The sequence below is a fragment of the Nematolebias whitei genome, chromosome 20 (assembly GCF_014905685.2).
Source record: "Nematolebias whitei isolate Nwh7 chromosome 20, NemWhi1, whole genome shotgun sequence".
Taxonomy (NCBI): domain Eukaryota; kingdom Metazoa; phylum Chordata; class Actinopteri; order Cyprinodontiformes; family Rivulidae; genus Nematolebias; species Nematolebias whitei.
Window position 1 is genome coordinate 10,607,959 of NC_056517.1, and position 17,183 is coordinate 10,625,141.

A 17,183-nucleotide genomic window follows, 5' to 3' on the forward strand; every position below is an offset into this window, starting at 1 on the left:
ACTCTCTGCAGAGCTCTGCAGAGAGTGGTGAAGGTTGAACAGAAGTCTGTTAGTCAGCCTCCCCACCATCACAGACATCTACACCTCCAGATGCAGGAAGAGGGCCACCTGCATCATGAAGGACCCCACTCATCCTGCACACACATTTTTCCCCGCTCCCCTCAGGAAGGAGGTTGAGGAGCATTAATTGTAGAACCACTAGACTGAGGAACAGCTTCTACCCTGAGGCTGTTAGACTCATGAATCTCTAACCAGAATAATCACTGTGAAAAATCACATCATGTTGCTGCTGATCTGTTTCATGTTGCTGCTGATCTGTTTCATGTTGCTGCGTTCATGCGTGCTCATCTGCTCACACAGACTCATGTTCGTGCAGCTGTTCAATGTATTGTTTTTGTACTATTACAGATTAATGTACTTTTAGTTTAGCATATTTTTTAATCCATATCTTAGATTTTATTACTGTCTTTCTTTAATTTTATTTTTATTGTTGGATGTAACTGGGACCCCGTGTACATAATTTCGTTCCACCACATGTACCACATGTGGTGCGTATGACAAATAAAGAACCCTGAATTCTTATAGATAGATTTTTAAAACTTTAGTTTAGTGAAACAAAGTTTATGTCTGATGGCTGTTTTAAAACAACTCCAACCTCTAAAACATCTCATGGCAGCTCGTGCTAATGCTACTTGGTGGACCTGTACACCAGTGGTTTCTAAAGTTGGGGTCTGGACTCCACTGTGGGCCATGAAACACCAAGTGACGGGTCTTGAGAAGATCTAAAAATAAACTTGCAGAAGCTTATTTAGCTTAAACTCTTACAAAGAGAAGCAACACAAAAGACAAATGAAAATACCATGTTAGACTTTAACATCTTAACTCATTATAAACTATATTTGTCTTTCAGGAAGAGCCTCACACAACAACAACAAAACTTTTTATACTAAGCTCGTGCTTCTAGTTTTAATACTTTTCACTGACTGCTGCCAGTGAAAAAGGATGTGAGAAATAAAACCTACCTCATATAAGGCCCCCCCTCAGACAAAATGAACAGCACAATGCAGTCGTTGTCTGGAGCCGAGCTGCTCGGTGTAACGTTACCGCCTGAAAGTCATGAGAAGGACCAGCAGCAGCTTCCACAGCCTCTGAGGTGCAAACACTAACGCAGCAGCAGTCTGTCTTGTCTGCAGTAACTACAACTGGTGTTTGCAATGACTTGTGTCTGAAATATGGTCGGGCTGTTTGCCAGAGAGATGGTTTTTTTTTTCTAGAAAACATTACGTGAAATTAGAAAGTTCCTGGAGAAACTCTGACGAGGATTGCCACGTGGTGGCCATTTTAATTTTTTTATTTAACAGTACTATATGTTCAGGTTCACTCTCAGTTACCACCATAACAAGTTTCAGCTCAATATGGAAAAACGTCAATGAGTTAGTCATTTTTTCTTTTAAACTATGGTGGCCATCTTGGATTTTTATTTGGATTCAGTAAGTGATGGGGGAGGTTCTCAGCTATAACCTCACCAAATCTCAGCTCGCTCTGAGTGTAAAAATATCTGAGTTAAGGCCATTTAAAATGAGTTTTGGTGGCCATCTTGAATATTTTAATTCATTATTTATTGGGTAATAGTCTCAGCTATCACACCAAATTTCAGATTAATTTCTCGAAAGATGGCTATTTTATAGTATTTTTCCATTTAAGCTCAAGAGGCCATCTTGGATATTTGATTTGCAACCAGAGTGTATGAAAAATGACTAATAAAACTAGTGTCTTTGTTTGTAAATTACGTCATCATGGTAACTCAAAACACCAATAAAAGTAATAGCACACATCACAGTGCTGAGCTGGTCGTTTAGATACAATACTTGTTGGGGTACAAGTTGCGGTTCAGGCTGCATTAAAGTTGATGGAAGAGTAAGATATAAAGTTAAGAAACCCTTGTCAGGTGGATAATAATAGGTGGCTGCCTTATTAAGCAGTCTCCAATAAAAGTATTGAATAAAGGTAAAGAAGCAGAAGGCAGACATAAAGTCATGCTTCTTACAGGGTGAGCCTTTCATCCCATTTAGGGCTGCAGGAGCTGTGAGATTTTGCTGTGCGGTGGCTCTCTCCCTCTGCTGTCACCTCCACATAAACAGCAGCCCCGAAAACACTCCTCTTCCTCTTGAGCTTGGCACAGGAAACTGATGGAGAGCAAGCAAAGGAAGCGGTAAGACTTACAAACATGTTGGCTTTCTGAATCTGTCTCCTATCGTGACTCACCAATGGCATCGAGCTGCGACGTGCGTCTGTGGTTGTGGCTCGTCTCTGCTCTGGATGAGGCCGTGGCCATGTCATAAACCACACTGGGAAGCCTGGAGAACACAACAAATAGAACCATTTTTAATGGTTTTAGTTATGGAGATGAACTGAACAGGGAATAAAGTAAACCTAAATGTTTGTGGTGCAAGATATTCAAGGTAGGAGTTACACTGTGGAGAAGAACAGAGGTAGTTAATTATTTTCTTGTTTGAGGCAAAGCAGAGTGATGGATCCTGGCGAGTGGAGGGACACATTTTATCCACCACCAGGTGCAATGGAGGGGAGGTAGGGCTTGACCATCATAGATTGCTTGCCCTAGGTTACTTGCCTTGGTAGGAAGCTTCTCTTCTGTGATTTTTGTGGACGGGGGGTGGAGGGGCGCTGTTTGTGCCAACAGATGTTAAGTGGAGGCAAGGAAGGTCGTAGAGCTATCACTGTAGCTTTTCAGCTAGCACATCTGTATTGTTCGCCACTAGAGGATGACATTTTTTTGGGAGTACCACGGGTCACGTGATTCCAGCCGGATTCCAGCGGGACCGGAGTCAACCTCATTATAACTCTCATGACCTGGACGTGACCGGACTGAAAGCTAACGGGAGCAGACAGGAGCGGGAACCAACCAATAACCAATAATGAAAATTAAACAAACAAAAAAAAACGGGCGCAGCTATTTTGTAGTTTTCTTTCAGTAAGCCTTCACTTTAACACAAGTCAAAAGAACTACATTTCCCATAAATCAACTGTTCCAACCTAGCTTTTCACTGAGAGGGTGGGAGGAGCAGCGAAGCGTTACAGAGGAACAGAAAATAGTTTGTAACGCAAGGTAAGAAGTAACTGTCTATTAAAATCACAGAACAGGCAGGAAAGTGTCAAATAACCCTGAACTTCACGAGAGTTGTGTTGGTGCTGTGCTGCCTTAAAACTTTAGTCACAGCTGTGAGGAGCTGCTTTGTTTACCGTCAGTAAATAAACAGACTCAAACAGCGCATTTTTCTCCACCTTGTCCCTTTTAATTTAAAAATTATGTTCTGCTTTGTTATGTGGGGTTTTAGGTTAAAATCTCCATTATCTGTTGCTGTTTGTAATGTAAAAAAAAAGAAAGACCGAACTCTTCCTGGTTAAAGTGCACGCATTCTCCGGTAAAAATATTCCTATTTTTATATTGTGACATCCTGCTGGATACTGAAGTCGAGTAAAACGTGAATAACCATCACTTTATTGAGTAAATAGTTACCGTCGACCACAAGCCATGTCAGTACAACAACAAACTCTTAGTGAAAACATTATCCGGTAAAAATATCCCAGTTTTTATATGAAAGGCTGGTTGCATATATATTATAATAACCGTTTTAGTTTTAGATTTAAGATATGATGTGTACAATTATGTTGTTGTGCTAAATTTTAGGCCAAGAGTTGATTTTTCTCAGTTCATTTCTTCACACCAGGGGCGATTCTAGAAGCCCTTTTTAGGGGCCTTAGACCCCCCAGTGTTGACAATGGCTCTCGGCTTGAACCACACAGTGTGTATTAACATTAGATTTATTGTAGTGGGGACATATTGGTGCGAGGTCTGTGGGTCCTCCCCCATAACTTTTTGAATAAAGCAGCTGCTATTTCCTGCATTCTGGTGTATTTTAACAGGTTTTAATATGTGTACCTACATAAGTAAATACTTGATTCAATAACTGTTTTATAAAGCGGCACAAGAAGTAGCAATAAGCTTTTTGTTTGTCTTTAATTTCATTTAATTTTTCTACCTAACATAGGAAGCTGTTAGCTCTGGAAGCAAACTGCTAAACAGCTTTGGACACAAAGACCCTTGTCACACACGTCAAAAGAGCAGGTAAGATACATAAACTCTTGTAATCTCTGCCTGGTGAGGCTGATTAAATAATTATAAAATATGATAAGTGAAATAAATAAAGAAAAAATAAGCTACTGTAATTTATAATTGCAAATGTCACATTTTCTTGACTTAATTTCAATTATAAATCTCTTGTTTTTGATAAAATATTTTTTCCAAAAGAAAGACCAACAGATTGTAATTTGTAGTCACGGTAACACTATTTTGACTCGTGCACTGTCTTCTTTCACTTTTAGGTTCCACAAGGCTCTGGACTGGTCCAGCTGTGGAGAGATGAGGTGGAACACCAGACCTGCGATGGTCCAGTCTGTAAATGATGTAAATGAGTCTGGTAAGATGCACGACATCATGCTTCACCCAAACGAGCTCGTTACCTCGACCACATGGACTGAACTTCTTGAGGACGTCATTCAATGTATAATAATGACTTTAAACATTTTTATTTGTCGAGTTCTCTGCTTGGTACATTATTTTTCTTTTTTTGTTTGTCTGTTTAAACAATTAAAAAAATGACAGTAATGTCACTGTTTAATGGAAACAATTGCTCAATAAATTAGTAAAACGCAACTTGCTTTGTTTGTATTCTTTCATCTAAGGTAGACATGGGGTGACCCATGGACTGGTTTAGATTTTTTGTTTTTACTGTAACTGACCTTCAAAAGAGCCAGAAACAGGGACTCAGCAGCTGATCCTCCATAGAAAAATTATATGGACTACAGGCCATGGATTATTTGTTTTGTGCCCTTTAGTGAAGGTTTTTGTTTGGATTAAGGCAATAAATGTCTCTATTTCACCACAGATGAACTGTTCCTGTTGCCATATCTTTTGAAATAAAACTGCACAACACAAAGTAATTTAAACAGGAATGGGTAGAAGATCAAATCAAATTCAATGTATTTCCTAAAAATTAAATGACGAGAAAAAAACTGGAGCAGGACAGGAGTGGGAGTGATTCTGAACAGGAGCAGGACAGGAGTGGGAGTCATGTTACCAGGAGTGGGACAGGACAGGATTTTTTTCTGGGGGACCAGGATAGGAGTGAAAATCCACTCCTGTGTCATCCTTTACTCGCCACTAGCTTAGCGCTACGTCAGTGCCGGCAGTTGTTGACGGGGTGGGCAAGGACAGTTCAGTAGACAGCGAGCTCGGTTCTGTTGACAGGGCGGGGCGCCCTCCTTGTAGAATGGTAGGGGAAACACTGGATTGATCTTCAGCAACAACAATCATCTGAGGAAACTATTTTTAAACTAGAAAGCAGTTTCCTCAAACAATAGGAGTGGCCGGTTTACATATATACATACATACGTATACATACATACAGTGTTTCCCCTACCATTATATAGGCGGGGTGCCCCACCCCGTCAATAGAACTGAGCACCCCGCCTACCAAAGCGAACTCCCCCACCCCCACCCGGCACTGACATAGCACTAAGCTAGCGGTGCGAAATACAAGCTCTCTAGCTTAAAAGCTAAAGGCAGTGTTCACGTTGCTCAAGATGAACCCCCACACACATTCAAAAACTGTCTATAAACAGTGCACAACTCAAACATGTCGTGCTAAGCTAGCAGCGTGCAATACAGGTGCTCTAGCTAAAAAGCTAAAGGTGCCTCTTCCCTCATGCTGACAAAAACTAAAGTGCAGGTGCAGTTTCCCAAAATAACTAAATAAAATGAAGCTTAAGATCTGTTGAGCATAAATGTAACCTACAACAAAATATTTGTTGCTTTTAGATGAGCTATAACTTCCAAAACTTGTGACAAAGTGATCTGCTGACCCTGAAGCTTGTGCTGATGTTTCATCTTCCTCTGTTCCTGCAGGAATGATTCCATTTCTCTGATGCTCCATCTTTGATCACCTGCCTCTCTTTATTGGATTCTTGAAAGTGTATGTTATCTCCTTTACAAATTGAATGACAGCTGCTGCTGATTATGACTTCAACTCTTTTCATGTCTTTGATGCTGGTAAACCATTTTCATCAGTGATCAGAGTTAAACAGTCTGCGTGCACCAACATTTTCACCAAACAGAACATGTAGTGTGTGTGTTGATGTTGGAAATGACTCCAGCCTCCAACTCTGAGCCGTTAGTGAGACAGCTGTTTATAATACATTTGAGCAAATAAGGAGATTAGTTTTTATTCTTACCACAGATGTTTTCTGGTAGGCCCTCTGGTTCAGCCCACTCCGTGTCCCATGGCTGCACTGAAACAAAAAAACAAAGGAGCATACTTAAGTACCAGGTTTCCTCAGTGATATGCCAACTGTGAAGCAGAGCCGTTTGGAGTGGAAATTCCACCAGAACATCTGCAATACAAGAGGAAATCAAACTTTGGCTCATATTTACTCGAACATTGCTGACACTTACACTGCGACCTCCCTCCCTCACCTGAGTCAGTCAGATCCCCTTTCTCTGTTCCTCGTTCCTAAGTACTCACCACTTATCCAACGTGTGAAACCATCAATGACAACCATCAAAGTATGGCCAGTGGGAACAGACTCTGTATTTCAGGACAGGTTTCAGTATACAGACTGGAGTATGTTTGTTACACAGACTACTTTTGGCACTCACACAGATATTGACACTTACACCTCCTCAATGCTGGACTATATCACCACCACCGCTGACGATGTAGCCATAAAGAAACAGATCACCATGTACCCAAATCAGAAGCCATGGATGAACAAGGAGGTGCGGCTTCTGCTGAAGGCCCGAAACATCACCTTCAGATCAGGTGAGGCACAGGCCTACAGCATATCCACAGCGAACCTGAGAAGGGGCATCATAAAACCAAGCATTGCTACAAGCTAAAGGTAGAGGAACACGTCTGTAACTCCATGAGCTCAGTGACTTTTATGCTTGCTTTGAAAGACACAACCAAGAACAGACCCTTTGTAGCCCACCAATCCCTCACACTCACCTCTATAGAAGTCTACACCATTCTGTCAGATCAACACATGCAAGGCTGCTGAACCAGAAGGCAGCCTGGGGCATGCATTGGAGCATGTGCAGAGCAGCTCAAATGAGTCTTTACAAATATCTTCAGTCTCTCACCCGTAGCAACTGTACCAAAATGCTTTAAAACCACCTCCATTGTACCAGTGCCAAACGCTCCAGCCCAGCATGCCTGACTGACTACCGTCCTGTAGCACTCACACCCATTGTTATGAAGGGTTTTGAGCAACTGGTCCAAGCACACCTGAAGAACTGCCTACCACCCACTCTGTACCTATATCAGTTTGCCTATTGCTGTATTAGAAGTACAGAGGATGGAGTCTCCATAGAGCTGTACTCTCTACTCACACATCTGGGCAATAACACATACAGGTCCTTCTCAAAAAATTAGCATATTGTGATAAAGGTCATTATTTTTCATAATGTAATGATAAAAAAGAAACTTTCATATATTTCAGATTCATTGCACACCAACTGAAACATTTCAGGTCTTTAATTGTTTTAATACTGATGATTATGGCATACAGCTCATGAAAACCCAAAATGCCTGTCCCAAAAAATTAGCATATCATGAAAAGGTTCTCTAAACAAGCTATTAACCTAACCATCTGAATCAACGACGTAACTCTAAACACCTGCAAAAGATTCCTGAGGCTTTTAAAAACTCCCAGCCTTGTTCATTACTCAAAACCGCAATCATGGGTAACACTCCCGACCTGACTGCTGTCCAGAAGGCCATCATTGACACCCTCAAGCAAGAGGGTAAGACACAGAAAGAAATTGCTGAACGAATAGGCTGTTCCCAGAGTGCTGTATCAAGGCACCTCAGTGGGAAGTCTGTGGGAAGGGAAAAGTGTGGCAGAAAACGCTGCACAACGAGAAGAGGTGACCGGACCCTGAGGAGGATTGTGGAGAAGGGCCGATTCCAGACCTTGGGGGACCTGCGGAAGCAGTGGACTGAGTCTGGAGTAGAAACATCCAGAGCCACCGTGCAGAGGCGTGTGCAGGAAATGGGCTACAGGTGCCGCATTCCCCAGGTCAAGCCACTTTTGAACCAGAAACAGCGGCAGAAGCGCCTGACCTGGGCTACAGAGAAGCAGCACTGGACTGTTGCTCAGTGGTCCAAAGTACTTTTTTCAGATGAAAGCAAATTTTGCATGTCATTTGGAAATCAAGGTGCCAGAGTCTGTAAGAAGACTAGGGAGAAGGAAATGCCAAAATGCCAGAAGTCCAGTGTGAAGCACCCACAGTCAGTGATGGTCTGGGGTGCCATGTCATCTGCTGGTGTTGGTCCACTGTGTTTTATCAAGGGCAGGGTCAATGCAGCTAGCTATCAGGAGATTTTGGAGCACTTCATGCTTCCATCTGCTGAAAAGCTTTATGGAGATGAAGATTTCATTTTTCAGCATGACCTGGCACCTGCTCACAGTGCCAAAACCACTGGTAAATGGTTTACTGACCATGGTATTACTGTGCTCAATTGGCCTGCCAACTCTCCTGACCTGAACCCCATAGAGAACCTGTGGGATATTGTGAAGAGAAAGTTGAGAGACGCAAGACCCAACACTCTGGATGAGCTTAAGGCCGCTATCGAAGAATCCTGGGCCTCCATAACACCTCAGCAGTGCCACAGGCTGATTGCCTCCATGCCACGCCGCATTGAAGCAGTCATTCATGCAAAAGGATTCCCGACCAAGTATTGAGTGCATAACTGAACATGATTATTTGAAGGTTGGCGTTTTTTGTATTAAAAACACTTGTCTTTCATTGGTGGGATGAAATATGCTAATTTTTTGGGACAGGCATTTTGGGTTTTCATGAGCTGTATGCCATAATCATCAGTATTAAAACAATTAAAGACCTGAAATATTTCAGTTGGTGTGCAATGTATCTGAAATATATGAAAGTTTAATTTTCATCATTACATTATGGAAAATAATGACCTTTATCACAATATGCTATTTTTTTTAGAAGGACCTGTATGAACATATGCTGTTTGTTGATTTCAGCTAAGTATTCAATACAGTAAAACTGCCAAGTTAGTCTTTAATGTAGTGAGCTGGACATTAATACTTCACCTCTGTCAATGGGTCAAGAACTTTTTCAACAACAAACCTCAGCCACACCTACGCCACCACCATCACAATAAACGCAGGTGTACCACAGGGCTGTGTGCTGAACCCATTCCTCTACTTCAGGGCTATTCAACTGGCAGCCTGCAGGCCACTGACATAAATCCAGCCCACCAATGAATTCAATAATTAAACAATAAAATAATAATCATAAAAAAGTGAGACATGTAAAATTTTAGAAATAGCAAATATTCCAGTCAGACAGCTGTTCTGTTATGTAACCATTTCAATTTTCAACATTTTCACAAGCATGCAGAATGTTTTAAGACATGTGTGTCAAACTGAAGGCCCAGGGGCCAAATGTGGCCCTTGTTGACATCTTATCTGGCCCTTAAGATGATATGTGAAACGTAAAATACTTGTATCTCTTTAATTTTTTCAGTAATCTTTGATTATATTGAAAGCACAACTCATAAAATGAGACCAATCAAACTCTTGTTGAGGAACCTGTGACCAAGAAAATTTGTTTGGTATCTGATTTGAGTTAATGTAGGCTCTGAAATTGGCCCTTAGTTTGAAAAAGGTTCCAATTTTGGCCCCCTTTTGTAAATGACTTTGACACCCCTGCTCTAAGACGAGCCATCGCAACACTACAGGTATTGTCTTACAAGACACAATGCATGGTCAGAGATTAAGTCTGTGACTTGTTTCTTCAGTGCAACTACTACACCACACAGGCCTTCCCCTTTATATGTACTGGGAACAACCTCTGACTCATGGTGTCAGTTTACAGTCAATAACAGACATCAACATAAAAGCCAAAGCAAACCTGAACAGAACATTAACAAGAACAACCCATTTCCACACTCAGAAACATCATAAACAGCCAGAAACATTGCACACATAATATCAAGGTTCATGCTCAAATAATCCAAGTAGAAAAATCCAACAAAGTTCAGTCAGGTCCTCTGGGCAGTTTCTTTTTGTTGAAACGTTTCGTCTTTCATCCGAAAGACTTCATCAGTCTGAGGAGCCACAAAAAACTCAGTCTTATAAATAGCACCTTCACATAATGGGTCAACCAGTTTGATGGTGTTGAGATGATTTCTTAAGTCCACCCTCTCCCAATCTGTACAATCTGTGCCCTCATTTACCCATTCATACAGCACGCTACTATATTTATACAAAGAATAATCAGAGCTTTAAATCACATTCATGCACTGATGGGACCCACATTGGAGACAATGAGGGGTTCAGTGTCTTGCCCAGAGACACTTCAGCATGTGATTGCTTGTGGAATCAAACCCCCAACTCTTGCATTGGAGATTGGAGAATGACTGCTCTAACCACTAAGCCACAGCTGCCCCATATTAGGGATTATTATTATTAGAGCTTGACCGATACATCAGTAGGGATCAATATTTCAGGCTTGTATAGGCGTTTGGGGACATATCTGTATCGGTGATAATTGGCCCATTATGCTCCGATATAAACACTTATAATTTTCACCCCTAAAATGCTGGAAGCAGTCGTGTCCTTACTTGCAAATGGCGTAGTTGTACAATGTATACAGCAGAGAGCACATGCAGACTACTTACAAGTCATGGCTGTGCTGCATACTTGACTCACAGCACAGCTGAGAGGACACCCAAGAAGCAGCGAGCATATTTGTAATATGTGTAGCATATTTTGCTGAACATGGCAAGTTTATTGTATCTGATATGTAAAATAAAAATAAGATAAGATATAACTTTATTGATCCTGCAGGAAATTGTTGTGCCAGAATTTCAGTATAAAGGAACATACACAAGGAATCACACAAGATGTAAAAAAAATAACAGAGGATATAAAAATACCAACAATTAAGTTCTAAACAGGTGCAGACAGAAACATTAAAGAGTTTTTTGTAGTACAGGATTAATTTTATTGTTCTATGTGCAGAAAGGGGGAGGAGTTGAAAAGTTTGATAGCCACAAGGAGAAAGAACATCCTGTGTTGTTCTGTGGAGCACCTCGGTGGTCTCAGTCTACTGAAGGTGCTGCGGTAAGAGTCCAGAGTGTCATGCAGGGGGTGTGACGTGTTGTTCTGGTCTGGAGCAGGTTCCTCAGCGTCCTCTGCTCAGACACCTGTCAGAGACAGCAGGTCCACTCCCAGAACTAAGCCAGCTCTCTTGATGAGTTTATTGAGTCTGTTGGCATCAGCTTTCTTCACCCTGCTGCCCCAGCACACCACAGCGTAGAAGACGATGCTGGAAACCACTGAGTGATGAAACATCTGCAGCATGGTCCTGCAGATGTTAAAAGACCTGAGTCTCCTCAGAAGAAAAAGGCGACTCTGCCCTTTCTTGTAGAGGACGTTGGGTGTTAGCTGTCCAGTTTATTGTGTAGGTGGACCCCCAGATACTTATAGCAGTCCACAGTGTCCACCTTAGTACCCTTGATGTTGACAGGGTTGGGGGGGCTCTTTAGTTTTTTTCAACATTGAGCAGCAGGTGGTTCTGTCCACCACACCTTTGTATTCAGCTTCATGGTCACCTGTGATGCAGCCCACAATTCTCTTCAATCCTCCAACCTGCTTGTCATTAGCTACAGTGAGGAAAATAAGTATTTGAACATCGTGCGACTTTGCAAGTTCTCCCACTTAGAAATCATGGAGGGGTCTGAAATTTTCACCTTAGGTGCATGTCAACTGTGAGAGACATAATCTAAAAAAAACAATCAGAAATCAAAATGTATGATTTTTTTATAATTTATTTGTGTGTTACTGTTTCAAATAAGTATTTGAACACCTGTGAAAACCAATGTTAATATTTGGTACAGTAGCCTTTGTTTGCAATTACAGAAGTCAATTGTTTCCTGTAGTTTTCACCAGGTTTGCACACACTACAGCAGGAGTTTGGCCCGTTCCTCCACACAGATCTTCTCTAGATCAGCCAGGTTTCTGGGCTGTCGCAAAGAAACACGGAGTTTGAGCTCCCTCCAAATCTAATGTAGCGGTAAAATAAGTATCAGTGTTAGTAACGTTTTCTGTGTCATCCTCAATGAAATGCATTGTTTGTCTGAAATCTTTTCTTCTCTGCAAAAAATAAAATAAACTCCGCTCAGTCAAGTTGAAACTAATTACTGGGTACACCTTCACCATACGTGAATGACTGTTTAAACAATGAACAGGGAAGGGCGTTTCTTTGTTCATATTATTTTTGTAACAAGTCAAGTCAAGTCAGATTTATTTATAGAGCACATTTAAAACAGAAACTGTTACCAAAGTGCTAACAAGTGTGTAACAGGTTTAAAAGTAGCAGTTTACTCAGATTCTTGGAGTGGACAAAGCTAAAAAATATTCAGTCATTATATTGATTATCGGTACACACACACACACACACACCAAATATTGGTATCGACGATAGCCAAAATTTCCATATATTGGTCAGGCTCTAATTAGAATTGTTTTTATAATCAATATATTGTTCATAATCATTGATATTTGACTAACAGACTCTGTGGAAGAACATAAAACTACATCTGAAAAAACAAATTCAGAGGCTAAAAGAGACTGGTTTACTACTGGTGGCAGACCACCACCAAGGAAAGACAACACAGATGTGTTGGGTGACTTGTCTGGAATAACAGAGGACCGGCAGCCTCTGGATGGTACACCAGATGATGACCCTGTGCACAGTGGACATGAAGAACTGAACACAAATGGTAATTTTTACCAAAGAAAGTACTGGTAAATCAGTTACCTCCTTCAGTACAAATATTCCACCGTTTGTGTCTGTCTTTATTTTTATTTTGGTCAAGTTTGTGTTTCTGTGAACTTTACACAGAGGAAGCTACACTTGTCCTGATGGAAGAGCCAGTGCACGGTGCCTGTGCACCCTTCACATCTGTTGTGGCATGCCAGAGAGAAGATACTGCCCCTACCTTCCAGCAGAGACAAAAAGGATATATATGCATGAAAAACTAGCCCTACAATTTCCTGAGCAGAAAATGAAAATATATAAAATTGGAGGAGTGCTACTCAAAGTAAGATGCATGAGACAGCTATGTTGAACAATACAATTAATTAAAATGTGAAAATAAAAATGTTCTCATTTTGCAAGAGTGAATATTGCCTTCTACACAAATTATATTTTCGATCAGCTTTCGTTACTCGTTTAATTTGCTGCAAGCGTTAACATTTTGTACACAACAAACACTATTAAAGCAAAAAATAAGCCACAGTCATTATAATCCATGGTTAAAAACATCTTTATCTAACTGAAGTGCTGCGATGTGAAAGCAGCTGTGTGTGCAAGTCCTCGTTGGTTATTCCCAGCCACGGCCACATCTGCATCATCCTGATGTTCCATCGGAGGATCCAGACAGTTGTGCTGCTTCAGGTAGTTGTGCAGCTCAGCTGTAGCAATAATCACTTTGCAGCATCTTCTCAGCTTGAAACAAAGTGTAATGATTCCATAAACAGTGGAATCGATTTTTCCACACTCCACATATATGCTCAACCATCCCTACTGTGCAAACATGAGCTCTGTTGTATCTTTGTTGCTCAGCTGTTGTGGAATGTCAGTATGATGTGAATAAATATGTACTCTGAGCATAGCCACTGTCACAAGTAGTGGTCCACTGTCCTCTGTTAAACTGAGCACACAATGAGGAGGGAATAAAAATCCTTGACTCATGAGTTGCACTTTTCAACCAGCAACATTGTTTGAAAACTCCAAATTGGATGAGCACACGTCCTGAACATTGATGGAAAACCAGTTCTTATGGTTCCTGTACTCCTCAGCATCAGAAGCTGATGGGAAACTTGATGGCAACACGACATCATCTATACAGCCGATCTCTCCTGGAAGTGTCCATATTCAAATAACTGAATAAAGCTGGCTTGCTCAGCAGCATCGGGGACATTTATGTACAGCTTCTCAGTTAAAAAAATGGCACTGCAGACTCTGGACTCTTCCACACTCAGATACTTCACTGGCACCACACAAATCACCAGTTTCACCATGACAGATTCCAGATGAAGAGTCTCAAAGTGATCAGAACTTGGAGAAAACTGGGTGCAGATCTTCCTCTGATTCAGAGAGGGAAGTCCAGATCATTATGTCCAGTGAAATTTCTCTGTATGCACAAAAGTGGTCTTGTGATGTTATTTCATCTAAGAGGTTCACTGGATGAATCCAGTCCACAAGAGCTCCTCTGGCTGACCTCCGTGCTGTTTATTAATCTTCATTTAGATATTCTAAAGACTCTATGCTGCCAAACAGTCGGTGCTCCCTTTCACAAACTATACGAAGCAGAAGTTAAACCTGTCCTCTTTAAAGGACCATTTTAAGCTTCGATTTAGTTGCAGAGTAGCTCTGATCCACCTTCTTGCAACTGGCCTGGTTTAATACAGAACAAGGGACTTAAAAGTTAAACCAGCTCAAATAGCATTGTAGTCTGGGACTAGTCTTAAGTATCGTCTGTGAAACCAGCCCTCAGAGTTGTGTCTAAGACTAATCTAAGCGTTCACCTGTTCACTTCAGCAGTTGCAGCTCAGTGAGACACCAGCATGAAAGTGAGGTTGGTCAAAGATCAGTTACTATAAATCATCTGCCAGACTGGTGCAGTTTTAGGAGGCCTCTGTTCCTTCACAGTAAATTAGTACATTAAAACAAGCAGATGGCCACTTGTCCTGAGCCTGGGTCTGCTGGAGGTTTCTTCCTCATGAAGGAGTTTTTCCTTTCCACTGTTACATCTGCGCTCACTTAGGATGGGAGACTGCGATCAAGTGAAACTCAAAGAAGTCTGCTGGCTCCTCAGATAAATAACACTGATTTTTATGTATGTGAATGTTTCTGTTCTGTGCCCTGAGACGACTTCTGTTGTCAATTGGTGCTATATACATAAACTGAATTGAAAACATTACAAAATTAATAGAGATCTTTTATTATGTCTATAGTTTTGGGCATGATTTAAATAAGAACTACAATATTCAAAGCTTTCACCTATCAGTAAATTATACCAAACTGTTTAGGATTTGGCAAAAGAGAATGCATCAAAAAGACAAGTTTAACTGACTTATCCAGCTGTATACATGTTACAGGAAGTAAGTTTTGATTAAACCACAAAGCCCAAGCACTAACCACAAGGTCAACAGTACTAACTTCACCTACTAACCCTCCTGTTCAAGTGCAAAATCTGCCTCAAAATGCTTCTTCATAGATCTGTCTGAGGGGAAGACAAATGTAAACAAGTACATTTCAGAGAACAAGCAAAGGTTGCAGCTCATCCCTCCCAGTCTGGTTTTAATGGATACAGTTTGTGACAGACTGAGCTGCCAAACCTCAGCTCAAAGCACAGACAGGAAGTCACACGCAGTCCTTAAACACAACAGCAGAACATGTCAAAATAAAAGTAACATCAGCTTCTTCTTGGGCACTGTGTGATGATTTACAATGCAAAGTGTCACAGCAAAGTAAAAATTAAAAGCAGAGACTAACCTGCTGACGACTCGTGTCGAGTACATCCGAGTTAACCAGCAATCTGTTTTCTTAACACAAATATGCAGTAAATGTCCAATTTTCACAAACACCGAGAAGTTTTTGTCATTTCATCAGTTTTCTGTTTACCAAGAGGGGCCCTGCAGATGATTTCTGAGAATGCTTTACTAAAAAGCAGCATGTCAGGTGTGTTTGCCTGTTAAGTTAAACAGATCTCTTCAATAAACAACTAACTTCAACAGGTTGAAAGGTTGATGACAGAGAACATGAACAAGTAAACAGATCTCACTTTGAAACCATCTGAAGACAACCCTTGATAGTTAAAACACTGCTCATAACACAAAAACTAATATAGTTAACAAAAGCCTGTTAACTTTTAACATTCTCCATAATAGCACGGCTGCCTTGCAGGTTTAAACACTAAATATTAGGCTCTGAGGCCATGTTTCTAAGCTAAGATGTGCAACGAGAGCTCTCTGCAAGCTAGCTACCGATAAACAAGCTAACATGCTAAGGAGGGGGAAAACCGCTATTTTAACGTTACTTCAAAATTTTAACTACATTTTTGCTGCCTGCCTATATCTTCGTTCATATTTAAAATATATGACAAACTGGCCAAGTGATGGAGTTGGCATAAACGTGAAAACTTAAGCCCGTTTGTCGTGAAAACGGACGTAGTATTAGCAAGCTAACGCTACAAACTTGTCCTAGTCCGCAGAGCTAGCCGGGTTAGCATGTTGGCTAACTGTCAGCCATGACGGGGAGCTGGTCGAGGAGGTGGGCTGGATGTGGGGGACATATCCTCACAATATGTGGGTAATATTAAAGATGGCTCGCCGCAGAAAAGCGCCGCTGCTTTACCTCGTTGGGCGTCGCGCTCCCCTCCAGGCTGCGGCTCGGTAGCGTCCCGGTGTTCAGCAGCCTCCAGGCCCCGCAGTCCGCTGCAGCTGCTCCGCTGCCATGTCTGAACGGAGGACGGGCGCGCGCCACCCTGAGCCCGGCTGGGCAACACCGCCGGAGAGACCCGAACCCTGCCGAGCCGAACCCTGCCGAGCCGAACTCTGACAACACAGAACAATGTAAATTCAGATAAAAATGAAACAAATAAAACTAGCACTATGTAATACATTCAGTTCTAGTTGTGCTGATGGGTCTTAAACAATCGAAAATAATGTGTTTTGGAATTAAAAGAGTTTGGAAAACATCTTCCAGTGTTTGGATAAATTGGAGACATAAAAACTCAGTAATTAAAGCTGAAATCCTCATTGGTTTAACCAGGGGATTCTAGAGTCTGACCTTCAGGGGTGCTTATCAGAGACTCTACTTCCTCAGACGGCTGAGATGAGCTGGTCTGAGAAGCTCAGTCCTCACCTCCTTCTACAGGTGTGCAGTGGAGAGCATCCTGTGCTCCAGCATCAACGTGTGGCATGGAGGCTGCACAGCTGCAGAAAGAAAAGCTTTGCAGAGAGTGGTGAAGGCTGCACAGAAATCTGTTGGAATCAGCCTC

General features: G+C 41.5%; 1 protein-coding gene across 1 annotated transcript in view; it reads right to left on the reverse strand.

Moving 5' to 3' along the window:
• LOC119426712 (NEDD4-like E3 ubiquitin-protein ligase WWP1) overlaps window positions 1-16,663 on the reverse strand; it is a 58,239-nt gene extending 41,576 nt beyond the window's left edge. The window contains exons 1-4 of the mRNA XM_037694295.1: window positions 16,538-16,663; window positions 6,313-6,369; window positions 2,266-2,357; window positions 2,048-2,186 (exon numbers count right to left, since the gene is read on the reverse strand). Coding sequence (XP_037550223.1) covers window positions 2,048-2,186; window positions 2,266-2,335 — 209 coding nt within the window. The 5' untranslated portion in view covers window positions 2,336-2,357; window positions 6,313-6,369; window positions 16,538-16,663. The remainder of the gene's footprint in view (window positions 1-2,047; window positions 2,187-2,265; window positions 2,358-6,312; window positions 6,370-16,537) is intronic.
• Between the last annotated feature and the right edge of the window lie 520 nt (window positions 16,664-17,183).